This window comes from Helianthus annuus, chromosome 5, assembly GCF_002127325.2.
Source record: "Helianthus annuus cultivar XRQ/B chromosome 5, HanXRQr2.0-SUNRISE, whole genome shotgun sequence".
In the NCBI taxonomy this organism is placed as follows: domain Eukaryota; kingdom Viridiplantae; phylum Streptophyta; class Magnoliopsida; order Asterales; family Asteraceae; genus Helianthus; species Helianthus annuus.
In genome coordinates, this window is record NC_035437.2 from 136,925,668 (window position 1) to 136,953,132 (window position 27,465).

Below are 27,465 nucleotides of genomic sequence, written 5' to 3' on the forward strand. Positions count from 1 at the left end.
TTGTTAAATCATGTTTATTGTATTGAAGTCAGTTTATTGTATTGAAGTCAGTTTTGGCAACAATTTGATTTACATGTGCTATATATATCCTGTACTGCGGGGGAAAAAAATAATGTAGTGCTGACTTCAATAATGTGTGCTAACTTTAGTTTATTGTATTGGGGTTATTTTGAATAAAATAGTGTATGAATCATGTTTGAATAGTGTAGTGCTGACTTCGATTTATTGTGTCACGGATAACAGGTGCTGAACATAGAAGCCAGTTGAACAAAAAATGGATGATATTATTGATGCTTTTGCATTGGACTCAACAAAAAAAAGAAACGGGAGTCAAGAAAGGAATGTTATGACGACTAGAAGAGGTGTGCTATCAAAGTGCTGATTAACAAAATGCCTGTTGTTGGCGGAGATTGTGCTGATTAACAAAGTGCCTGTTGTTGGCGGAGATTGTGCTGATTAACAAAGTGCTGATTAACAAAATGCCTGTTGTTGGCGGAGATTGTGCTGATTAACAAAGTGCCTGTTGTTGCGATTTGTGAAGATTGTGCTGATTTACAAAGTGCATGTTGTTGGAAATTTTCAAAATTTGATTTGAAATAGTGCATGAATATAGGGGATAATTAAAATTTGGAATTAATTAAATTTAAAAAATAGAGTGATAAAGTCTAAAATACCCTTGTCAAGTTTTTTTAATGAAGGACACATGTCTAATAGTGATTGGTTCTTATAGTTCTTACACATATTGAGGTTTGTATTTGATCCCATCTCGACACAAGGAAACAAAAGAACATTGATGTGATAAAACAAAGAGATATCTTTTTTTTTAACATTAAAAAAAAGAGATATATCTAAAATTTGTTAGTACGTAGAGTCAAAACCTTGGGTCAATCAATTATTGACATTTAAATATGCTTCGGTAAACAACAGACAGATACGTTTCTTCCCCTTAAGACTTTATCAATAGGGTTAAAACTAATAACCAATAATGACAACTACAAAAAATCCCCATAACTATATAGTTTTCAGAGTTCAGACTACGTGATGGCCAACAAATAGCACCTATGAGACAAACCTATTATGTTTTGTATATTGCTTGAACAATACAATATCAATGATACAATATATAAGCATCGATGCCCTAACTAACCTCCTATTTATATGGGGAGAGAATATAAGCTTCCTATTATACTATACAATAATATGGTAACAATATAATGGCTAATACTCCCCCTTAGTGTGAGCGGGAGTGTAAACAAACGGTCAGACTAGAACGGAAGCTTTCAAACAGTTGTCTTGAGAGACCCTTCGTAAAGATATAGGCATACTGATAGGAGGAGGGTACATGGAGAACTCTGACGTGACCCAGACGGACCTTTTCTCGAACGAAGTGGATATCGAGTTCCACATGTTTTGTCCGTTGATGTTGAACAGGATTGTCAGACAAATAGACAGCTGAGATATTGTCACAATAAACAATAGTGGCACGAGAAACAGGAACCTGTAATTCCAATAATAAATTACGCAGCCAACTAGTTTCGACTACAGCGTTGGCCACTCCGCGATACTCAGCCTCAGCACTAGATCGAGAAACAGTAGGTTGTCGTTTAGACGACCATGAAATTAAATTGTTGCCGAGGAACACACAATACCCGGACATGGATCGTCTGGAGTCAGGGCAGCCAGCCCAGTCAGCGTCTGAGTATGCAATGAGGGAAGACGTTGAAGAAGCCGTGAGCCGCAATCCGTAATCTAGAGTGCCCTTGATGTACCTCAGAATCCGTTTCAAGAAGGCAAAATGCGGTTCGCATGGTGTGTGCATGAATAAACAGACCTGTTGGATGGCATAGGATATGTCGGGCCTGGTGAATGTGAGATACTGAAGTGCCCCTGCTAGACCTCGATAGAGAGAACCATCAGATAATAAGTTTCCATTTGCAGCGCTGAGTTTAGAAGCTATGTCGACAGGTGTGGTACACGGTTTACAATCCGTCATATTGGCACGATGTAAAATGTCGCGGGCATACTGTGACTGAGATAAAAATAACCCTTGAGCATCACGCTTTACCGAGATGCCTAGAAAATGATGTAAGGTGCCCAAATCTGTCATGGCGAACTCTCGAGAGAGTAGCTGAATAATGTTAGTAAGCAAGGCATCCGAAGAAGCCGTCAAAATGATATCATCCACGTATAATAACAAATAAGCCATATGAGGACCCTGTCGAAGAACAAATAAGGAGCTGTCACATACACTCCCTTTAAACCCGTGTGAAAGAATGAAGCTGGAAAATCGTTGAAACCAAGCCCGTGGGGCTTGTTTAAGTCCGTATAAGGACTTACGTAAGCGACACACATAATTGGGTTTGGAGGTATCACTGAACCCCGGTGGTTGGTGCATATAAACCGTCTCCTGAAGATTCCCGTGCAAAAAGGCATTTTTAACATCAAGTTGATTGATCGGCCATTTGTTATTAATAGCAATAGATAACACAGTGCGGATAGTGGTAGGTTTGATGACCGGGCTGAATGTATCTTGACAATCGATGCCGACCGTTTGAGATTTACCATTCACAACTAACCCCGCTTTGTACCGATCCAGACTCCCATCCTGTTTAAATTTGTGGCGAAATAGCCACATGCATCGAATAATGGGATGCTCGGTAGGACGCGGAACCAATTCCCAAGTATCATTATCAATTAATGCTTTATATTCAGTATGCATAGCCCTTTGCCAATTTGGGTCAGTAAGTGCTTTGTGGGGTGAGGTGGGTATCGGGGATATGGTTTCAGGTGTAGGTATGGATAGGTTGTATTTGGGATTTGGTTTGAGTATACCAGCTTTGCCCCTAGTAGTCATTGGATGGGAATTGTTAGGTACAGGTGAAGATGAGGGTTGTGGAAAGTGGGGTGGTGATGGTGGGGCAGGGGGTAAGGTGGACGATGATGTGGTGGGGTCGTGATGTGGTGTTAGGCCGGTTTGTGGAACGTGGGGCGATGATGATGGGCCGGTTTGTGGGAGTGGGCTGAAAGGTGGGGTTGGGCTGGTTTGTGCGTTTGGGCCGGACGGTGTGGTTGTGGCGGGTTGTAGGTGTGGGCCGAAAGGTGAGGGGGGTTTGTTGAGGTAATGTAGTATGGTTTGGAGTGGTAGGTTGTGAGATGGTTGTGGCAGTAGGGAATTGATACGAGTGGTGGTAGATTGGTGTGTCATCCAGAAATGTGTAGGATGCGGGTGGGTTAGATGTGGAGAAAGGGAAGGTTTCTTCATCGAAGGTCACGTGTCTAGAAATGTGGACTTTACCGGTAGTTGGATCAAGACAACGATAACCCCGAAAATTAGGTGGATAGCCGAGAAATATGCACCGGATTGAACGAGGGTTTAGTTTATTTGTTTCAGTGGCAGAGAAGTTTGGGTAGCATGCGGATCCGAACACCCGTAGGTGATCATATGTGGGATAACAAAGGTATAGAGCAAAGGTGAGGGTGTTATAGTTTAGGCGGGTGGTGGGAAGAATGTTGTGAAGATAAGCCGCTGTATGCAAGGCTTCAACCCAAAAGGTCGGGGGGATATGGGCGTGGGTGAGAAGCGCACGGATGATGTCGTTAAGACGACGTATCATACGTTCGGACCGCCCGTTTTGGGGTGAAGTTTGCGGACATGAGAAACGAAATGCAAGACCGTTGGTGGATGCAAAATTGTGAAATGCATTGTTATCGAATTCGCCGCCTAAATCACATTGAAAGGATTTGATATTTTTGTGAAATTGAGTTTGAATATATTTATGAAACTTGACAAAAGTGGGAAAGGTTTCTGATTTGAATTTTAGGGGGTAAACCCAAACATAATTTGAAAAATTGTCAACCAAGACCATATAGTATTTGTATGAAGCATTACTAAGAACAGGTGAGGTCCACAAATCGTAGTGAACAATATCAAAAGGTGCATAAGTAAAAGAATTAGAACTAACAAACGAAAGTCGTTTACTATTGGATAGATGGCAAGAGTCACAAAAAGCAAATGATTGTTCATTACATGGAATATTAAAACGACTAGAAAGAAATTTTAAAACTTGTGTGCCAGGATGTCCAAGACGATCATGCCACTTATTGGTTGCAGCTGCGAAAAGAACTTGACGGGGTGGGGTGAAAGGGTAAAGATCACCGGTGCTATCATGGCGCGAAAGAGGTTGTCCAGTCTTGAGATCCTTCAATGTAAAACCATATGGGTCAAATTCAATGGAAACAAGGTTATCACGAGTAAATTTCCGGACAGAGATTAGGTCTTTGACAACCGTGGGTGCATAAAGTATGTTGTTTAGGTGGTAAGTGGTGTTAGGTGTTTTATGGTAGCCCTTACCCGATCCCAAAATTGGCAAAGATTGACCATTACCGACTAAAATATATGCATTAACTGATTTAGAAGATGGGAAATTGATTTTACCTTGATCCGAAGTGAGGTGCGAAGAAGCCCCGGTATCCATGTTCCACTGTGGCATATGTTGGTTGAGGGTGAGGGTTGATAAGGCAGTGCCGAGTTCGGTGGGTTGTAGTGGATCGATAGGGGTTGTTACCGGGTAACCGGGTTGCGGTGAGTATGGATACGAGGGTGGTGGGGCTGCCAGGCCCTAGCCAGGGGGTGGGTGGTTGGGTTCGGCTGCTGTGGGGGTGGAGTGGGGTTGTTGGGTCGGGTCCAGTTGGAGGTCCATGGTGATTGGGCTGGATGAGGGCAAGGAGGTGGAGCGGCCCACCAAGGATATGGGTTGTAGGCTTGATTGTAGTTTGGAGGTTGGGGGTTGGATTGGCTAGTGGGTTGGTTCGGGTTTTGGTAGTAGGAGTAGCAACCCCGGCCACGTCCTCGGTATGAGTTGCGGCCGTGGCCCCTGCCCCTAGTTTGGTTACGAGGCTGGTAAGTGTCAAAGGTTTGGGCTGGGTGATATGGTTGAGGGGGTGGTGGGTTGGAAGCAGTAAGGTTTGGGTTATTATTGGTAGTGTTTTGAGGGGTGCCATGGGAAGCAGTAAGGGCCGAATGGGCTTGTTGACGAGCAGCATGCCGTCGTTGCTCACGATCAATCATCTCTCTAGCATCATCCCATGACTTATCAGCCTGAGTGATGAAAGAGGCGACGGTGTCATACTCCTGAGGAAGACCCGTAACCATCTGAAGAACCAACCGAGACTCACTAACCGGGTGACCGACATCATTAAGTTGTTCCGCGAGATCTTTCATCCGTTGAAAATACTCATTCATAGATGAGCATGAGGCCATAGTAGTGGTTGTAAAAGCATGTTCCAGGGTTGCGGCTCGAGAGTTCTTGTTATTAAGAAAAATGGTTTGGATCCGATCCCACGCTTGTTGAGCCGTTGAACCTGTTTCAAGGACACGAGCGAGATAGGAATCTGAAAGAGTTCCATATATCCATTGAAGGACAATGGAGTCAATTTTGGACCACGCCTCGTAAGACGGATCAGTTTTGGCTGGGGGCTCGGTGCCATCGATATGGTGTAACACATCATACCCGTGGGCATGAAGTCTGAAAAGTTTCACCCATGCGGAGTAGGTATCTTTTTCGCCATCAAGGATGCGAACTTTGTTTTGAATGTTTGTTACGGAATAAACTGGGCGAAGGGTTTTGGAGGCGGAATCGGTGGTGATTGTTTTAGAGGTGGTATCGGTGTTTTTGGGTTGGTCGTCCATGGGAAACGATCGGAAAAAAAATGAACGAAGGGAAGGGAAGAGCTAGAGTAGCTCTGATACCATATTATGGTTTGAATATTGCTTGAACAATACAATATCAATGATACAATATATAAGCATCGATGCCCTAACTAACCTCCTATCTATATGGAGAGAATATAAGCTTCCTATTATACTATACACTAATATGGTAACAATATAATGGCTAATAAAACCATGATAGCATTAGTATATTTTAATTAGACAAAATCCATAAAAGAATAAATCAAGCTATAATGAAGAAAAAGGCCATCACCTTTACTGATTCAAGTTTTATGAATTCCACGTCAGAGTTTCGACAAGAACTATGAAATGCATATCTGCCTCACCTTCAAAAGACCCATACAAGGATTTTCAATCAACAATAAAAAAACAAAAACCAGCTGGACTGGGATGATCACAAAGTGATTGAATTATTGCATAGGGGATTTTAGGTATGGTACCTACCTACAATTGTGCGTGCAAAGGATAAGATTCTGACAGCTCTTTAGGTTTCCACTCACTGATAGTATCTTGAATCTTACTTGGTGATTGAATCCACTACCTTGTAGGTCGTGATCACCTAGTTTTAATTAGACCAATGTTCTTATGTGAATAGGAGTATGCAAGTAACATAGCTATCTACATCTCTCTCTACATGCAATAATGTAATCAGCTTAAAACCTCATTCTACTTTTAAAGTTTTTAGTATCCATAAAAGCAGTGAAGTTCCAAGAGATACATTATAAATGTGCTTACGTAAATTACACATACATTTAAAGGCCTTGTGACTTCATTATTGTTATTAGATGCGTCTTTAAAGTCATGTGATAATATATGGAATGCAAGATCATTTCATCATTGCCATATATAACATTAACCATAGATTTTAAGATAAACCTAAAAAAATAAAATCGGCATTTCTACATATGACAAAATACCACTACAAAACAAAGGGCATCCGGACGGATAGATCCGTCAGAAGTCCCTCCATGTATATGGTAATCGTCGGTGATTGGATGGTGACATTCCGTGTGAAAACATGGCGTGGCTAATGAATTTACAAAATAAGTTACCGATGTATTTTATCAAGTGAACAATAGTGAAGAATCACTAACAAACCTCACCCGCTATTCATCTAAACTTAGATCTTTAATAGAATATAGACATATATTTGGAATGTAAATATCTTAGGTGATTGTGTAAATCTCTTTATGAGATTAGGAGATATGTTCCATTGTATATATATTTGAGATAGATGAATGAAGGAGGCAAGGTTGATAATCTAATATGGTATCAAACCAGTAAAACCCTAACCAATTCTTCTCTGATCGGCACACCCTAACCGATTTTTTTTTCTAATCGGCCTCCCACCCTTCTCCGCATCTTCTGATAACTTCCTCCTTCGTCTATTCATCATCTCGCTATCATCAAGTCTTCACTGATCCATCCGGCAGTTACTGTTACCAACATCAAGGCTCTAATTCCCATCACTCTCTTGACATCGAGAATGGCCATTATACAGCATGGTCGGAGTTGTTTAAAATTCATTGCATCTCATACGATGTATATGATCGTCTTCAGCCGAAGAAAACCACTGAGACATCCTCTTCTTCTGATAAAGATAAAGCAAAGGAACAGACTACCTCTTCTCCATCATGGGAACGTCTTGATTCCATTGTATTACAATGGATTTACGGGACGATTTCCACTGATCTTCTGCATACTATTTTGAAGCCCTACACTAACGCATACGCTGCTTGGACGGCATTGGCAAATATTTTTCAGGATAATAAGGCTACGCGTACCATCAATCTTAACAACAAATTTGCTAACACCCGTCTTGAACAATTTCCCTCCATGACGGCTTACTGTCAGGCGCTCAAGGTAATCTACGATCAACTTACTAACGTTGTGTAACACCTCGGAAATTCCTGTCCAATAAAATAAAGACACGTGTCATGAGGGACAAACGTGTCAGGAAAACCGGATTAAATATAAAGATGTATGGTAGGATTTTAAATACAAGGGCGTCATGTTATTTCAAAGTACCTCTGAACGACCCAAGGATGACATGTTATTAAAATACCTCTGAGCAACCCAAATTTATAAATCCCGAGATCCTTAAATCATGTGACAAACATCTTATATATATATTAGCCGGTCATTTCTAAAGTTCCATCTTTTATATGGAATTTGGATTATTGGGAGTGTTGCTACTAAAATACTGAATAAAATTCTTGTGTAAAAGAAATTAATAGTAGTTAACTAACATGACCAACTCTTGTGAGAATCCAAGACTTAAATCCTTGGAAATATCCATCACTTTAAGAGATTACAAGATGCCAAGGTTGTAGAAACATGTAAGGGACATACAAGCATGCAATGGCTGAGCCACTAGGTCCCACACAACTGAGAAAGTTAGCATGTAATTCGGAATCCACGAGGTTGCATGGTCAAGACTTGAAGTTTGTGAAATTTTGTTTTCTGATCACCGGTTACGGACCGCAAGGCCCTAGTCTTACGGTCCGTAAGGAGGGTACCTGGGCGATTTCAGCAAGGGTCGGTTACGGACCGTAACTGTTTCAGCATACGGTCCGCAAGAGGAGCTTACGGATCGCAAGGCCTTAAGCTTACGGTCCGTATGTCACAGCCCCCGATCCCTATCTCCCGGGAACGGGCGGCCGTGAGCCAGTTTCGGTGGTATCACGTTTATTTATCCAATTTGGCAGCGGAAATTTTCATCAGGACCGTAGTTAGGAAATATTTTAATCAGAGTAAACCACCATGTTTTATAACATTAAACATATGGGTAAAACCCAAGTTTTCAATACACACATTTCATAGGAATAAATCCTATTTATTTATTAAAAAGCATCTCTTTTATTCTTAGGTAACTTTATTGCCACTTTTCCAAGCCTTCAGTGCTGTCCAGCTGGCTTCTATTTGGCTTTCACATATTGTTACCTGAAACGCGTTTTAAAAATATTTTGTCAGTGGGAAATACTGGTGAGTGAATCCCAGTTTAATCAAGTTTAAATAAAAATTCACAGTGAACAGTATTGAGGGCGCATCCGCAATTACATTTGTTTCCAAGTTATATCAATTATCAGCCGTGGTACTATCGACACCCGACTTGTGGTAATGTTACTCCATAACCAGGTTGTAACAAATTTTGTATACAAAACCCCAACATACCCACGAAAATTGTATTCTTACAAATACTCAATAACTGTCGTTCGCAGGGAAAAGTATTTAAGGTTTTGTAAAAGCATTTAACAAAAAGAGGATTACTCACATTGCTGTTTTAGGTTATCCTTTATGGTTTCCTGGTGAATATCTATAATTTACACAAATGCACGTGTGTTAGTATAATAACCCATTTTAACATTAGTAATACCCTCCCCGAGACGGCATTCCAACGACTACGTCGGGCAGAACCACGACAGCCGTTACGGAACCCTAGATCAATCGGGCAGCGTATCTAATACGTCTCCAGGGGTTATAATACTTACATCGTAGCAGAACCTCGCTATTTTAGGGGGTATAATGCCCGGCTATAGTGTATACTACTTCAGAAATTTAGAAAGAAAGAAAGTTATGAGCGACGGAAACTGAAAGCCCGTTGCCTTCTTATATAGGGCTGTAATCGCGTCTCCACGCGGCCCGCGTGACATTTAGGCTGAGCTTGTGCGGCCCGCGTCAAGGCTGGGTCAACGCGTAGCTTGGCCCAGTCATCGTATAGCTTCGACGGGTGTTGGGCCAGGTGGCGGCCCAGGACGTTGCCAGATTTCAGGTGCTCGCGGCCCGCATGGACTTAACCAAACTTGTACGCGGCCCGCATTAACTTATAGTTTTGGCGAAGTCTGGTTATACACTCGCGCGGCCCGCATGAACTTGAGGTGAGGCCCTACGCGGCCCGCCTCAACTTAATAATTATTGTTTTTATTTATTTTATATAGTATAATCTATTTTGGGGCTCGGTTTTTACATACGGGGTGCATATAAAGACATATTGATATATTTAAAGATATATTAAGGTGTCAGAATTATTATGAAGATGTCGGTTTTACCGAGGGTTGTTATATCCTCCCCACCTTGTTTTAGAGCTCGTCCTCGAGATCTACTGGAACAAGTGTGGATATTTCTTTTTCATTTCTGATTCAAGTTCCCATGTGTACTAGGGTCCTCTTTTGGAGTCCCATTTCACTTTGACCAGAACTAATCTCTTATGCTTGAGATTTTTAATTTTTCTATCTTCAATCTGTAGAGGCTTCTCCACAAACTTGAGTTGCTCATTTACCTCTATATCTTTGAGAGGTACTACGAGTGATTTGTCAGCTAGACACTTTTTGAGATTAGATACATGAAATACATCATGTATTCCTGCCATTTCCTCTGGCAGTTGTAGCTGATAAGCTACAGGTCCTATTCTTCTGATAATTTTAAAAGGTCCAATATACCTGGGACTTAGCATTCCTCTTTTGATGAATCTTACCACTCCTTTCCAGGGAGAGACTTTCAATAATACTTTATCTCCTACTTGAAATTCTAATGGTTTGCGTCTGTTATCGGCATAACTCTTTTGTCGATCACGTGCTGCTTTCAGTCGTTCCTTGACTTGAATGATTTTGTCAGTTGTTTCTTGTACTACTTCAGGTCCAGATAATTGTTTTTCCCCAATTTCTGCCCAACAGACTGGGGTTCTGCACTTTCGTCCATAAAGTGCTTCGAATGGTGCAGCATTGATACTTGTGTGATAACTGTTATTATAAGAAAATTCTATTAAAGGTAAGTGTTCTTCCCGATTACCTCCAAAATCAATTACACAAGCTCTAAGCATGTCCTCCATTGTCTGAATTGTCCTTTCACTTTGTCCGTCTGTTTGAGGATGATAAGTTGTGCTTAGATTTAACCTGGTTCCCATTGCTTTTTGGAAACTTGACCAAAAATGAGAGGTAAAACGGCTATCCCTATCAGAAACAATTGATAAAGGAACGCCATGTAATGAAACAATTTCATTTACATACAATTTGGCTAATTGTTCCATACTAAAGGTTTCCTTCATTGGTAAGAAATGAGCTGACTTGGTTAATCTATCTACAATCACCCAGATTGTATCATTACCTTTCCTTGTTTTAGGCAATTTGGTAACAAAATCCATTGTTATCAATTCCCATTTCCAAACCGGCATTTCTAATTGTTGTAACAATCCTGAGGGTTTCTGGTGTTCAGCTTTAACTTGTGAGCAAGTCAAACATTTAGAAACATAAGTTGCTATGTCCTTTTTCATTCCTATCCACCAGAAATTCTTCCTTAAATCCTGGTACATTTTATCACTTCCTGGGTGCATCGTATATTTAGACTTATGAGCTTCTTCTAATATACGGTGACGTAAATTTCCTAATTTAGGTATCCACATTCTCTTTTTATGGAACCTCCAAATTCCATCTGTTCCTTGTTCTAATTCCTTAATCATTCCTTTTAATTTTTCAGTATCCTCCTTGATTACTGATTTTTGTGCTTTTCTAATTTGATTGTTTAAATCTACTTGTAGATTTAATTTAAGAGAGTGTACCCTTTTTGGCTTTTCGTGATACTTTCGACTTAAAGCATCAGCCACCACATTGGCTTTTCCTGCATGATACTGGATATCACAATCATAATCACTAAGTAATTCCATCCAGCGTCTCTGTCTCATATTCAACTCTTTTTGTCTGAAGACATATCTTAAACTTTTATGATCTGTGAATATGGTAAACTTACTACTATAAAGATAATGTCTCCAAATCTTAAGGGCAAAAATTATGGCTCCTAATTCCAAATCATGGGTCGAATAATTTCCTTCATGACTCTTAAGCTGTCCAGATGCATAAGCTATAACCTTTTGACGTTGCATCAATACGCATCCATAACCTAACTTAGAAGCGTCACAAAAGACTACAAAGTCTTCAGTTCCTTCTGGTAACGCTAGTATCGGTGTATGGGTTAATCTTTGCTTAAGAATTCTAAAGGCTTCTTCTTGTTTTGGTCCCCATTCGAACTTAACAGATTTACAGGTTAACCTAGTTAAAGGAATGGCTATCCTAGAAAAATCTCGAATAAATCTTCTATAATAACCGGCCAATCCTAAGAAACTTCTAACTTCAGTTGGTGACTCTGGGGTTTTCCATTTGGTAATTGCCTCGATTTTTGTTGGGTCTACATGAATTCCTTCATGGTTAACTAAATGTCCGAGAAATTGTACCTGTTCTAACCAAAACTCACACTTTGAAAATTTAGCATAAAGCTTTTCTTTTCTTAACAAACTTAAAAGTAAGTGCAAGTGCTTTGCATGCTCTTCTTTACTTTTAGAGTAAATTAGAATATCATCTATGAAGACAATTATGAATTTATCCAAATATGGTTTACATATTCGGTTCATCATGTCCATAAATGCGGCTGGGGCATTGGTTAAACCAAATGGCATGACAGTAAATTCATAATGACCATACCTTGTTCTGAAAGCGGTTTTAGAAATATCCTCTTCCTGTACTTTTAATTGATGATATCCTGATCTTAAATCGATTTTTGAGAAAAATAGAGCTCCTTGAAGTTGATCAAACAAATCATCGATTCTTGGTAATGGGTACCGATTCTTAATCGTGACTTTGTTCAATTCACGGTAGTCAATGCACATACGCATTGATCCGTCCTTCTTTTTGACAAACAATATCGGTGCTCCCCATGGCGATGAACTTGGCTGTATAAATCCTTTTTCCAATAATTCATCTAATTGTTTCTTTAGTTCTTGCATTTCAGCGGGTGCCAAACGGTAAGGTGCTTTGGCAATTGGTGCTGTCCCTGGTAGCAGATGGATTCTAAATTCCACTTCTCTGTCTGGTGGTAATCCTGGCAATTCTTCTGGAAAGACATCTGTAAATTGGGATACTACCGGGATATCTTTTAATTCTTTTCCTTTAGTGTTAGTGATTATAGAAATCAAATATACTATAGATCCTTTTCTTATACAACTTGCAGTTTTCATTACAGAGATGAATTTAGTGGATTTAGATGGTTTATCTCCTTTAATTGTGATCTTTTCACCTCTTGGTGATTTTATCTGTATTGACTTTTGATCACATAAGATATTGGCTTTATTGGCTATTAACCAATCCATTCCTAATACGACATCAAATCCTACCAGATTCATTGGGTAAAGGTTTGCAATAAATTTTTGATTAAAAATTTCTATTCTTGCTCCTTGCAAGATTTCAGAAATCTTAATGGTGTCTCCATTTGCTGTTTCTACTAGACATTCTTGTGGTAGTTTAGTTAATGATTGATTTAGGAGTTTGCAAAATGAAGTATTAATAAAACTTTGGTTTGCACCAGAGTCAAATAATACCTTAGCAAAAATATCATTAACTAAAAATGTACCAGCAATGACGTCTGGAATCATCTTGGCTTCGTCTGCAGTCAAAACGAATGCTCTAGCATTTTTAGGGTTCTTGTTGTTTGCAGCTGGAGTCAACTTTGGGCAGTTTGTCCTAATATGACCTTTTTCTCCACAGTTGTAGCACATTCCATTACTGGCTTTTCTTCTGCAATTTTCTTCCTTGTGACCTGGCGCCTTACAGTAATTGCAGTAAATAGAGCATCTTCCAGAATGCTTCTTCTTGCAGTTCCTGCAATATGGAGCAGAGGTAGAACCTATATTTCTACGGTTGGAATTCCCAGAACGGAATTCTTGGGTAAGTCTTTGAGTTAGGTTTCTCCGTTGATCTTCTTCCCTAGTACGGTTAACTCGTCTGTCAAGGTATTGGCTAGTTCTACAGCTTCTTCTATGGTTTGGGGTCTAGCTGCCTTGACTACATGCCTAATCTCCCCAATTAATCCCCAGATATAACGGGAGATTAACACTGGTTCAGGTGATGCAAGGGTTGGTACCATCCTAGCATATTCGAAGAATGTGGTAGTATAACCTTTACTGTCTACCCCGGTCATTCTAAGATTTAGGAACTTATTTGCTATCTGTTCTTTTTCATTGGGAGGGCAGAATTTCCTTTCCACCATGTTCTTGAATTCCTCCCATTCCATGTTATAAACCCTATCACTTCCTCTTGACTGGAGGATAGTGTTCCACCATTCTAAGGCTGCGTTTTTAAACAGATTTGAAGCAAACATGATTTTATCTTCTTCAGCACACTTGCTTATTTTCAGAACTGCCTCAGTTTTCTCTATCCAGCGTAAAGCTGCAATGGGTCCTTCATTGCCCGAGAATTCTATTGGTTTGCAGGACCAGAATTCTTTGTAAGAACAACCATGTGGCATGGTTCTTCTTCTTTTGGGAATGGGCGCTTGAAGTACGGGTCCATTGTTCACGCTGTGTTCCGGTTCACTTGGTCGTTTACTGCTATGCTTACTTTTATTATTCGCTTCTTGAATCGTTTGAATAATAAATGGCATTGCATCTATAATTCCTTGTGCCACAATATGCTGAACGGCACTATTATCCATTTGGTTTCCATTGTTATTGTTGTCCGGATTCTCATTAACCACGTTATTGTTACTCTGGTTATCGTTATTCAGATTATCTTGATTTCCCTCGTCGGCCATCTGAATTTTAGACATTTACCAAATATTAATATCACAAATAATATTTGAATATAGCTAATCACATGACATGCACTTTTTAACCAAAAGCGTCGAGCATTGCGACATTTACTCTATTTATATAGTATGCATCAATACACATGATCGGAGAGTCGCACTCCGGTCAAAGATAATATTTATATACCCTAATTACCCTTAACAAATAGCTAGTGGTAGCAAGGGGTCGAACCACGAAGAGTATGTGGTTTGCGACTGGACTTTGAATGAAATGTTGAAAATGTCACTTTTATGAAGCTTGCTAAATATGTTTTTGTGTTTTTGTTTGATTGGAAGTTGTGAATTAGAATAACTAAAATGATTAACTAAATTAACTACGCACGATTACTAAACGCAAAAAGTGAAAATGGTTGGTTGAACAATAATAAGAAAACAAGGCTCACACCCGGTTCGGTAATTGCATTCCTAGGGTTCCTACACGTTTTAAGATTGATTCAATTGCAAAAACGATTAACAAGTTTAGTGTTACACGGCTTAGGTGCCAAGAGCTATCAACGTTATAAAGAACGGACCACAATGCACTTCGTTACCAAGAACATGTAAACTCTAACCTAGACAAGGCATAATTGCACATATTCATTTCACAAAGTCAAGTTTAATCTTCACTCGACGGTTTACGAATTCAATACAAATGCAAGACAATTATCATAAGTTTCAAATCAATAAGCAATTTGTCACAAAATCAATCCAAGAACAATGTTTTAACCCTAGACTTACAATTAACCTACACCGGGGTGAAACCTCCGAGGAATTAGCCGCGCATGATCGAAGAAACTTGATCACCGGATGTTGTAGACTTGAGTTGGATCATCATGAAGCGTGAAGATGGAATGATGGATGAGGTTTGGAGTTTTGATTGAATGATGATGGTAAATGGATGTGTGGTGTGGTGAATTGATGGGAGGATGGAACTAGGGTTGTTGAAATCAAGAAGAAGATGATGATGATTTCTTGATTCCGGTTGTAGGATCGATGGTAGGGTGATTGGAGATGAGATGATGATGAATAATGGCTCCAAGACTTGTTTTCAAAACTCAAAATAAGGTGTAACCCCCGAATTGATGGCCAACAACCTTTTTGATTCGTTCCAACACCCCCAAACAAGCAAAAATCTCGTCGGCAGAATGTAGAAGCCGTCGCCGACGGCCTGATGCCCCGTCGGCGACGGTCCCTAGATCTTTGTCTTCTGGCTACGGCTTATCTCCCTGTCTACGGATAAACTGGGGCTACGGAAATTTGTGTGAACCGTCGGCGACGGCCCCTATGGGCGTCGGCGACGGTGCTTGGATGTTGGATTTTCTGTTTTCCGCATTCCTTGCTTCCGGTTGACCCGTGTCGCTTCCCGGTGGTCCTGTTTTCGCTCCGGTGACCCGTAAAGCTCACGAAAAGCTCCTTAAACTCCAGTAGACCTGCAAAACACAAATCTAATCAAGAGTAGGCAATTCGAAACTAAAACTTGTGTAAAAACATCAAATTAAACAATTACAATCACCGGTTCTCAACCACGTATCACATCCCCACACTTGTCTTTTGCTTGTCCCCAAGCAAATCTGTTTTTCACTTTCACGTGGGTCGAACAACGAATATACATCCCATTCCCGAGACAAAGGTTAAGGTCTAATGTCATACTAAAGTTCAAACTCTTTATAATATTCAATGTATTTAATGGTAACGTGCTTTAGATACACAAATGGTTACCCAAGATTAACCCGCCCGTAAAACTAACAACTCATGCATATCCCTCACAATGTGCTCTCCACTCGGCTTAAAAATTTGCTAACATGTATAATGTATTAGCATTTCAACAATTAATCGCTCAAACCGATTAGAACACGTACCCGCATATGCTTGCAACTCAATCATTCTCCACTATCGAACACAAATGCTAAGCACTAGTCAAAAGGTCTTTGAAGGGTTGTAACGGGGCTAGGCAAAGGGTAGGGAATAGGACATTTTAAAGTGGCTATGGTGATGAAAAATTCGAATTTTATTACAAAAGACTATCCTAAACAAAAGCAAACTATAAACATCCACAATGGCAAAAACTTTCGCCTTTTATTCAACAAACTACTAGCACATCTTTTTGTGTTTTTCTCAATACTTTTTCATTCTTTTTCGCAACATTTTCTGATTTTTTTTTAATACAAAATGAATCACAACTATACAAACTTAAGTTCCTATAATCGAATTTTCATCACACGGGTTTAAAAAAAAGAAAAGGCTTATGGTTATGGGCTAAGTGGGTGATCAAACGAAAGGTCTAGGCTCAAAATGGGCAACTAAGGAGTTTGTTCGGGTAAGGATATAAAAATGGTTTAAAGAGAAAAAGTTTTACCTAATGCCTTAATCATTCTCGTGCTTGTATTTGGTCTATAGTCTCAAATGTATCAAAAGTTGCAAGTTCTGCAATACGCGACTAATGGCCCACTCAGACAAAGAAACATGTAAATGTGAATCTATGATGTATAAAGGGCTCAAACCTCACGTATAAGGGTATGATATGTGATATGCATACATTGCTAGTTCCTTAGGCGAATTATTCTCAAATAATCACCCGCTAAATACCCGATATGCTTATTAATTTGAACTTGACCATGACAAAAGACCAAATGGTTTGTGACATCCCTCGTTGACTTGGTTACTTGTGCTTTTGAGATTGCTTTGAAAACAAGACATTTTTGAAAATTTTTTTTGAAATTTTCCCCCATCCCCACACTTGAGGTAAACATTGTCCTCAATGTGTAGTATTTAAATGAACGGGTCAAAATCGAAAATTTTTACTACTCCCCCATCCCCACACTTGAGGTACATATTGTCCTCAATGTGTAAGAACTAGAGTTTTTAAAGCACAAGGGATGTGGCACGTCTAACCTCCCCAAAATTACACCCCGGAAAATAAAATACAATTTACAACCACTTATTTGCTAACTAAAAATCAAAGGTACAAAGAAACGTATGCACCTGGTTTTTCGCTAGTTCCTCGTGTGCTCTTCATCTTTTCAACAAAGCGGTCGTCTCACGAACATAATGTACCTACAAATCTTAACCCTTGTGTAGAAGCATGCTTCTCACAACCATCAAAATTTGTTAGTCACCTAGTTCTACCACTTTTATGAAATTATTACCAAGCCATACATTATTTTACCTTTGACTTTATGTGGAAAATATTTTACACTACAATAAACCTAACTCACTTTCGTAGGAATCACGACGGCATTTAGCATATGCACGCAAGCCCTTTAAACCTCCCGATAGCTCGGGAGGACGAGTCGGTCTCGTGAGGGTTATATAGGGAACACACCCACAAAGTTCATTTAACTAGGCAACAATTTAAATAATCAAAATGAGAAAAACGAAACTAAACTAATAATATACAACAACAACAACAAAAAACGTACCTAGCCTCTACCGCTGATATCTCTCATTGGGGTTCACGGGCGGGTTCGGCTGGTACGGATAACCAGTAAGGGCCTCAAGCATATCCCTATAGTTATCCAACGGGCTTGACTCTTGTTGGGGTGGCGGTTGGTATGGCATGGGAACAAAACTCGAGCCGACTGCTTCGGGCCAGTGAGGGATTGGATCGGCTGGCCCTCGCGGATGAGGAAGGTTGGGGTAATCAGTCCACCCCGAATGTTCAGCATATGGAAGCCCGGCTTGATAATCTCGTTGATGGCGTTCTTGGTCATGGAGTACCTTGAAATTGTTAATTGCCATCTGATTGGAGAAAGCCAACGCCCCCCAACGGCGTTGGTCCAACTCTGCCTGTGCATTCCGGCGTCTAGCATCCTCTTCCTCCCACGCTTGTCTGTGGGCCCTTTCCTCTTCTTGCAGCTGTATCATGTGTTCCATTTGAGATTGTTGTAACGCATGTTGCAGTTGCTGTTCCTCCAACTGTTTTTCCACCCTCTCGCGGAAAGATGATTGAAAACCCCATTGTTGTTGTGAGTACGCCCCTTGCGCCTCTTCCCATTCTTTCCGACTAGCATGGTACTCTCTTGCTTCACCAATACCCGCCGACACATTGTCGTAGATCCCTTGATCCGCACGGTTCCACAACCGATACGACGGTATTTGTCTTTGATTCACAAAATCTGCCACATTGGCAGAGATTTCCCTATGCTTTTTTCGGTACCTACGCCTCGGTCCCCGTGGACCGGAAGGATCAATGTCCTCCTCAACATCGGGCATCTCCTCATTGCCCCCTTCTTCCTCACCTTCTTCATCAACCTCCTTGTCGTTGAACCGATAGCTATCCCCTTGCTCATCTTCAACCGTGTGCAAATGCCCAAAAGATTTCACGGTTATGTTCCAATGTCGCCTCATAGAGGCAAAGTTGAATTGATCAATGGGTTTGGATACCCATAGTGAGTCTTGAGGTAATGCGTTTTGTTGGAGAATCATGGCGCTGATCAATCTTGGGTAAGGAATCATTTTGCGTTTAAACGATTCCCGTGTATCCCATGTGTTAATCATAACAATTTGGCGCCACGAGAGCTTGGGCGTCCCATATAATAATGCATGCACCACCCGACAGTCGGGTGCCTTCACCGTCCCACGGTCTCCAAACCGTACCATAATGTTCTCCAACGAGATACCTTGCAATATTTTTCCCATCAGAGACAAATCTGCCCTTGCATTACCTGAACCCCCAGAACCGGGTAATGTATCCTCCAAGAGAGTCACTGGGTCAGCATCATTCCTCTTGTTATCCAAAAACTGATCATACCCATAATAATCGTATGCGTCGACCCCAAGCGAGTCAAACCTCGCTATAGCATTCATATGCTCGAAGGACATCACCATTTGATTTTTCCCAATGTTCCCAATCAACTTCCACATATGGGCTGGTCTATCGGAATGTTCAAAACGAAGAGTGGACAGCCACTCACAAACTGCCGCCAAGTATACCCGGTTGGTGATGTCATCACACCAATCAATCACTCGCTCCCAACCGAGTTTCTCGAACCTCTACACTATCCCAATCTTCCTAAACTCTTCGACATCCACCGTACGTTCACAAACCGCCCTGTCGGGTACGGGTTTCGAAATGCCCGTAACCATTTTCATCTTCCACATCTTGGCTTCCAACTTCTTATTCTTGTATCTAGAAAGAGCCTTTGTTTTCTCTTCCTTCCATTTCGAAGCCGACCCACTATTCTTCGCCTCTTCCCAAGCCCAATCTTGTCTTTCAAGTTGACCATCGCCTTCTTCTACATTACTAAGTTGTTCCCATCGTCTTTGATAAACCCCAGAGCCCGAACCGGCTCCCGAAGATGAACCTTGACCGGAGGTCTTTGCCTTTTTGCTCCCACGAAACATGGCTACAATCATAAGACAAAGATAACAACAATTAGTACATTCCAACCTTCAACAATCTCAAACTTTGAACATGATATGTAATGTTGAATTTTAATCCAATATTAGATGTAAAATCGCCTTTTTAAACTTCCAAAGTCGCTCATTTTATCATCTATATTGGCTAATATGGTTATTCCTAAGATTTTTTTAAAATAAAAAAAATCATGGTTCAACAATGTTCAACATCACTATTATGTTCAATCATGCCAAAATCTTAGTGTAATCACATTACTAAAACTAAGCATGCTCAAATCCCACCCAAATCAAGCAAACACCCTTGAATTTATGCTTAAACATCCTACATTATGATAAACAACCTACTCTTAAACAATAAGTCTAAAATTTCGGAAGAAATCACAACAATATATGAAAATCATGCATAAATGGAGTGAAAGTTCATACCTTTAGTGAAGATTGACAGGAATACCCAAAGAAAAGTGTAAAAACAAGAACTTGGATGCACACTCTTCAAGAACCCTAACACACCCGTCCAGAAATCTTACAATCAAGCAAGAATTGATGGAATTGGTTATGGGGGTTTTGTTCTTCTCTGAAAATCACTCAAGATGGACTCAAGAATCAAGCTATTTGGTGGAGATTTGAGAGAGTTATGGAGAAGAGAAGAATTAGGGTTTTAGAGAGAAGTTGGGGAAGGTGAAGTTGAAAGGCAAGAGAGAGAAGAAGAAGAACGTATGAATCTGCTTTAGGAATGATGTTAGGTGGATGTCGGGTCAGATGGGTGGTTAAAACTTGCTTCGGGTCGAGTTTAATTACCCAATATGGGTTTGGAGGTGAATGTGAGCCGCATAAACAAATCAGCGTCGGCTGATCATCAAGGGACCGTCGGCGACGGACAAGACCACCGTCGGCGACGGTGGTTGTTTTGTGACTTGGTGGCGACAGCCTAAGTCCCTGTCTACGGACAATTTTGGGCGACGGAGAAATGCAGGAACCGTGGGCGACGGGAGGACATGCCGTCGGCGACGGCTTCTATATATTCCATTTTTTAATTTTTCAATTTTTATATATTTTTTTTTTTAAATTTTTATTTACTTTTATTAAAGGGCTATGTACACTAAAAAATTCCTAAAAATTAATAAAAATCTTTTTGTGAGTTTTTATGAGTTAAAATTTCTAAACAAATAACCGTTAACGGCCCTACCACCCCCAAAAAGTCGTGTATTGTCCTCAATGCACCAAATCAAGTCTAAAACATACCTTGTATCTTCATGACCCGTTTGGAGTGCCCGAACTTCCCACAATCAAGAAAGGTTAGTATGAACCGGAAACGATTCACTTCCAACTACGCAAACAATTGAATAGATATACATAACTTTAAAAAAGCATGTTACCGGTCCTTTTACTTCACCTCATATGTTGGCACGCTTACCAAGAAACATACCAACTCCACATTTGCGTCCTTTTTCTCTTCATTACCATCAAGGAATGGTTTAAGGCGGTGCCCGTTAACCGTTTGCTTCGACCCGTCCTTCGGGTCCTTGATTGTAACATCTCCAAGCCTTCCGACCCGTGTAATCACATACGGGCCCATCCACTTGCTCTTGAGCTTTCCGGGGAAGTATTTAAGCCTCGAATTGTAGAGCCAAACCTTTTGACCCACTTCAAACTCCTTTGGCTTCAACTTTGCGTCATGTGCCCTCTTCATGTCATCCTTGTACTTTGAGGCACACTCGTACGCTTCCTCCCGAAGCTCCTCCAACTCGCAAAGCTTTAACTTTCGCTCCTTTCCTGCATCGTCATATTTCATGTTAACCTCTTTTATAGCCCACCAAGCACGATGCACAAGCTCAACTGGCAAGTGACAATTTCGCCCATAAACTAAGCGATAAGGAGTGGTTCCAATAGGCGTTTTATGAGCCGTTCTATAGGCCCATAAAGCATCATTCAACTTCGTTGACCAATCCTTTCGGTCGGGTCGAACGGTCTTTTGCAAAATTTCTTTTATTTGCCTATTGGAAACCTCAACTTGACCGCTTGTTTGTGGGTGGTAGGGAGTAGCAATTCGATGGTCAACACCATACCGTTTCAAGAGTTTGCCAAAATTGAAATTCTTGAAATGAGATCCCCCATCACTAATGATCACTCGGGGAACCCCAAATCTAGAAATTATATTTGTTTGAACAAAATTGCAAACAACGGTGTGGTCATTCGTTTTAGTGGCAATCGCTTCGACCCATTTAGATACATAATCAACCGCCACCAAAATGTATAAGTTGCCATGCGAATTAGGGAATGGGCCCATGAAATCGATCCCCCATACATCAAAAATATCTACAATAAGGATCGGTTGCATGGGCATTTCATCCCTTTTTGATATACTCCCTAACTTTTGACACTCAACACAATTTTTAGCGAAATTAAAAGCATCCTTAAAAATAGTCGGCCAATAAAGGCCGCTATTGAGCACTTTGTGTCCAGTTTTGTGACCACTAAAATGGCCCCCACAAGCAAATGAATGCAAATGCATCAAGACGCTAGGAATCTCCTCGTCGGGTATGCATCTTCGAACGACTTGATCCGGACAAATCTTGAATAAGTCCGGTTCCTCCAACGTGTAATACTTGATTTGAGACAGGAAGTGCAACCTCTTCCTTCTATCCCAATGAGCCGGCAAGTCACCTGTAACCAAATAGTTGACAATATTAGCATACCATGGTAATATTCCAACTTTTAAAATTTGCTCATCTGGAAAAGTCTCATTGATTTCTTCACGGGAAGAATCCTCCACACTCAACCAAGACAAGTGGTCCGCGACCACATTCTCGCTCCCTTTCTTATCTCGAATTTCTAGGTCAAACTCTTGTAGCAAGAGAACCCATCGGATTAGCCTCGGCTTCGCATCCTTCTTGTCCATGAGATACCTAACTGCAGAATGGTCAGAATAAACAATGACCTTAGTACCCCATATGTAAGCACGAAACTTATCCAACGCATATACCACCGCAAGCAGCTCTTTCTCGGTGGTTGTGTAATTCAATTGTGCATCCGAGAGAGTCTTACTTGCGTAGTAAATAGCAACCGGTTTCTTATCTACCCTTTGACCCAACACGCCCCCCACCGCATAATCACTTGCATCACACATAATTTCGAATGGTAACGACCAATTCGGTGATTGCAAGATTGGGGCCTCAACCAACTTTTGTTTCAACACATTAAAGGCATTTTGACAATCTTGGTTAAATTCAAACGGTTGGTCTTTTAGCAATAACTTACATAGGGGTTTGGTTATATCACTAAACCCTTTTATAAATCTTCTATAAAACCCCGCGTGACCCAAAAACGATCTAATACCCTTAACATTCGTGGGATAGGGTAAAGTAGAAATAACTTGCACCTTTGCACGATCAACCTCTATCCCACGACTCGACACTACATGCCCCAACACAATCCCTTCTTGAACCATGAAATGGCTCTTTTCCCAACTCAAAACAAGATTTTTCTCAACACATCTTTTCAAAACTTTTTCGAGTTGGTCAAGGCATGTATCAAACGATGACCCAAATATTGAGAAATCATCCATGAAGATTTCCAAAGACTCCCCCACCATATCTGAAAAGATACTCATCATACACCTTTGAAAGGTGGCGGGGGCATTACAAAGTCCAAACGGCATTCGCCTAAATGCGAAAGTACCATATGGACAAGTAAAAGTAGTCTTTGCTTGGTCTTCCGGATGTATAGCAATTTGATTGTATCCGGAATAACCATCCAGAAAACAATAAAATTTTTGTCCGGCCAATTTCTCAACTATTTGATCAATAAATGGTAAAGGGAAATGGTCTTTGGAAGTTGCGGCATTCAACTTCCTATAGTCAATACAAATACGCCACCCGGTTACCGGCCGAGTGGCGACCTCTTCACCTGCGTCGTTTGTGACGACTTGAATACCCGCCTTTTTTGGAACTGTTTGTGTCGGGCTCACCCATTGGCTATCCGAGATAGGGTATACAATACCCGCATCTAGCCACTTCAAAACTTCCTTCTTCACTACTTCTCGCATATTCGGATTTAGTCTTCTTTGTGTGTCGCGAGAAGGGTTCATTCCATCTTCCGTGATGATCTTGTGCATCACCACCGAGGGACTAATTCCCTTCAAATCCGCAATGGTCCACCCGATAGCGGCTCTATGGGTGACCAATACCTTCATCAACCTTTCTTCTTGCTCCCCGGTTAAATTGGATGCAATAATGACCGGGAGCGTGCTACCTTCACCCACATAAGCATACTTAAGATGCTTGGGTAGCACCTTCAACTCCAATGCCGGAGGTTCTTCCAATGACGGCTTCAACTTCGTGTCTATGCTTTCCGGAAGACTTTCCACTTGATGTGTCCAAGTAGGCCTTCCTTCTTTTGCCGCCATAACCTCCAACTCTTTCATCTCTTCATCCATGCTCCGATTTGTTTCTCCTTGTAACCTGTCAAACATGAAACACTCCTCTATTGTGTTTTCCTCTTCGACACTAGTGTCACATAGAGGTATACACTCGTCAACGATGTTCTCCATATAACATTCATCGCCAACTAGAGGATCCGTTAATCCTGAAAAGACATTTAACCGCAACCGACGGTTACCAAAAGTCATGTCGACCGTGCCCGATTTGCAATTAATTTGGGCATTCGATGTTGCCAAAAATGGTCGACCTAGGATCACCGTTGGTTGCTTGGTTCGGTCCAAAGAAACATAATCTAACACAAGAAAGTCCACCGGATAGTAAAAGTCCTCGACCTTGACTATTACATCCGTGACTATCCCACGGGGTAGTTTAGGGGTCAAGTCGGCTAACACCACGGTGGTGTTCGACACTTGAAGTGGACCAAAATCATATTGGTCATATAAACTACCCGGCAAGATACTCACACTCGCCCCAAGATCCAAAAGTGCCCGTGTCATTTTGAATTCACCCACTTGTATTGAAATAATGGGCGCCCCCGGATCTTGGAGTTTTGGTGGAAGTGCACCCGAAAGAATTGAACTCACATTTTCGGTTAAATCAAGTTTTTTAGGAAATTTGTGAGTTCTCTTTTGGGTACATAAATCTTTCAAGTATTTCGCATATGAAGGAATTTGTTTGATAGCATCTAAGAGTGGTAAGTTAATTTTAACTTGTTTAAAAATTTCACACATCTCCTCTTGATGTGGGCCTCTTTTGTTTACCACTTTCTTAGATGGTCCCAAAAGAGCTTCGGGAAAAGGGGCGGTATTACCCTCCACACCCTTGTCCTTAGCCTTTGGGATGGGAACGGTCGCAACGGGTGTATCTTTGTTAATTTTTAATTCATTTTTATTTTGACCCGTTCGACCGTTATTCTCTTCATCATCACTCGCATCTTCCACCACCCCTTCAACAAACTTGGGTGGTGGTGGCTCAACACCGTTATCTATCACTCGACCACTACGTAAAGAAATTTTGTTTATTGGTACCTCACGTGTGTTTTTCGAGCTCGACCCTTGATGCTTAGGGTTCACCGTGGTGTCGCTTGGAAGTCCTCCTCCACTTCCACGAATTTGAGCCATCTCTTGAGCAAGTTGTCCCACTTGCTTCTCCAACGCCTTATGGGATTTATCTCGTACCTCAAACTCTTTCTTCATCTCTTGATTTGAATGATTGATAGCATTCATAATAGCATCAAATTTTGAATTTATCGAGTCATCACCTTGAGAGTTTGAAGCACTACTCCCATTTCCGCCTTGGTTGTAACCTCGTTGATAATTACCTTCACGGTTTTGATACCCTTGGTTACCCCCTTGATTGTAATTCCTTTGGTAACCCCCTTGGTTACCACCTTGACGATTGTTGTATGAAGACCCACCTTGACTACCTTGATTACCCGATTGGAAATTCGGATTCATTTGATTTGAGGTGTTACCATACCGGAAATTAGGGTGATTTCTCAAACCCGGATGGTAAGTGTTGGAATTCATGTCGTATTGCTTCCGATCCCCATACACTTTGTCACACCCCAACCAATGGCGGAAACATCGGGATGAGACGAAGTGTGAAGATTGCAAGAGACTTCATAACGCTATTTGTGACAATATTTAATAAACCGGTTTCATTTCATAAGTAAATTGTCAACAATACAAGAAATACGAATAACAACAAGTTCAAAGGAAATACATAACAACATAATCAAAATTGATACAACATATTAAACCTAAACGTCTATATGTGTATCTAGGCATCAACGCTACTTCTTTTCATAGCATCATCATCCTCAACCTGTAACATGTCTAAAATAAAGTTCAATGCAAAAGCAAAGGCGAGTATACAAGTTTGGTACATACATAGCATAAGATAAAAGTGTGAACAATTCCTCATAGCAAGCATGCGATTCAAGATAAACATTAAATATGGCATGTGTCTAACATATCAAACCAAGAAAACGCAACTTGCTCATGACATAACCAAAGTTTCAGTAGAGGCGGGTCGTTAATCCTATAGCGCTACATATGTCAAGGTTTGGCTCGTACGAAGTTAATGATAAGTTCTACACATAAGAATCACCCAAATTTAAAGTATCAAGCCATCACATATACAAGCATGTTATAGGAATGTTCATGTGTTTAGACAAAAGTTCATGTGTAAGTTTCAATAGGTAAACATGTTACACCCCAAAAGTGATAAAAGTAAAAAGGGGGAATACGAGTATACTCACAAAGTTTGCATATGTTTTCCGATTATCCAATTGTTGACGAGTAGAGATTTAGAGTCCGAATGTATAAGGGTTAAAGTTCAAGTATGTTTAGAGTCGAGATTCGGTGTTTAAAACAACATAAAAATAAGATATGAGAATAACATGGAAAATAATCATTTAGTACATATGATGCTTGTTCTTGACACTAGGAAACTCGAAGGAGTTTAGATGTTTTCATGGAACAAGGTTCCATTAGAATCGTGACAAGTTATCATAGTCTAGGATGATGTAATCTAGTACCCCGACATATGAACACTAGTTCATCATCAAAGATTCGATTATTCGAATAATATATTTAGGTTATATAATATATGTCCAATAGTTCAAGCATGAGGTAGAAGATTAAAATCTTCATTTTGGTACCTCTAAATGTCATAGAAGTCATGTAGGAGGTAGGAAGATCAAGTCTTCCATTTAGGCACCTCTATGTGTTCACCACTACACTTGATGTAAAAAAAAACAACCAAGGAGGGTCATGAACATACAATAAAGAATAAGAAATATACACACTAACTAAGAGAAATCATCAAATCATGTGAGGATTGTATGTTTGGAGAACCCAAGTTGATCCATAATCACTCATGTATCAAAGACAAAGTTTGACATGACTTGTGGGTTAAAAACCCTAAACAAAACACCAAGTTTATGAGGTTTAATCCTCTGATTTTAAATGTCTCAACCTTGTTTTTAAGCTTAACCAACCATGGGATAAGTTGTAAGCATTAGGACATAGGTATGAGATGTGTTGGACACAAGTTGCATAGGTTTAAACAAGTTTTTGATGAACATAAAAACAAACAGAAAGTTTATGGACTATTTCGGGGCATTTCCAGGTCTGATTTCTCCAAGGAGAAGTCTAGGAATCGAACCCCATGATTATACAAGCAAGTAGGAAAAAGATTCGAGTGAATCGGATAAGAATTGAGTGAGTTATGCTCATTTTCGTGAAGGGGTGTCAATCTACTCGAACCCTTGCTTTCAGCTACGGTTTGGTGGATGTTTTGTGAGTTTTTAGGGTTGCAAAAGTG

At 40.5% G+C, this 27,465-nt stretch overlaps 1 protein-coding gene across 1 annotated transcript; it reads right to left on the bottom strand.

Moving 5' to 3' along the window:
• Window positions 1-3,969: 3,969 nt before the first annotated feature.
• LOC118492543 lies at window positions 3,970-5,898 on the bottom strand. Its single transcript, XM_035990707.1, has 2 exons — window positions 4,436-5,898; window positions 3,970-4,199 (listed from the first exon to the last, which is right to left on the bottom strand). The coding sequence occupies exon 1, from the start codon at window positions 5,687-5,689 to the stop codon at window positions 4,562-4,564; it is 1,128 nt and encodes a 375-aa protein (XP_035846600.1). The 5' UTR covers window positions 5,690-5,898; the 3' UTR covers window positions 3,970-4,199; window positions 4,436-4,561.
• Window positions 5,899-27,465: the final 21,567 nt, after the last annotated feature.

Bases quoted from the DNA above. Each gene is read 5' to 3' on its own strand.
- LOC118492543 (XM_035990707.1), bottom strand. From the start codon at position 5,689: ATGGACGACCAACCCAAAAACACCGATACCACCTCTAAAACAATCACC.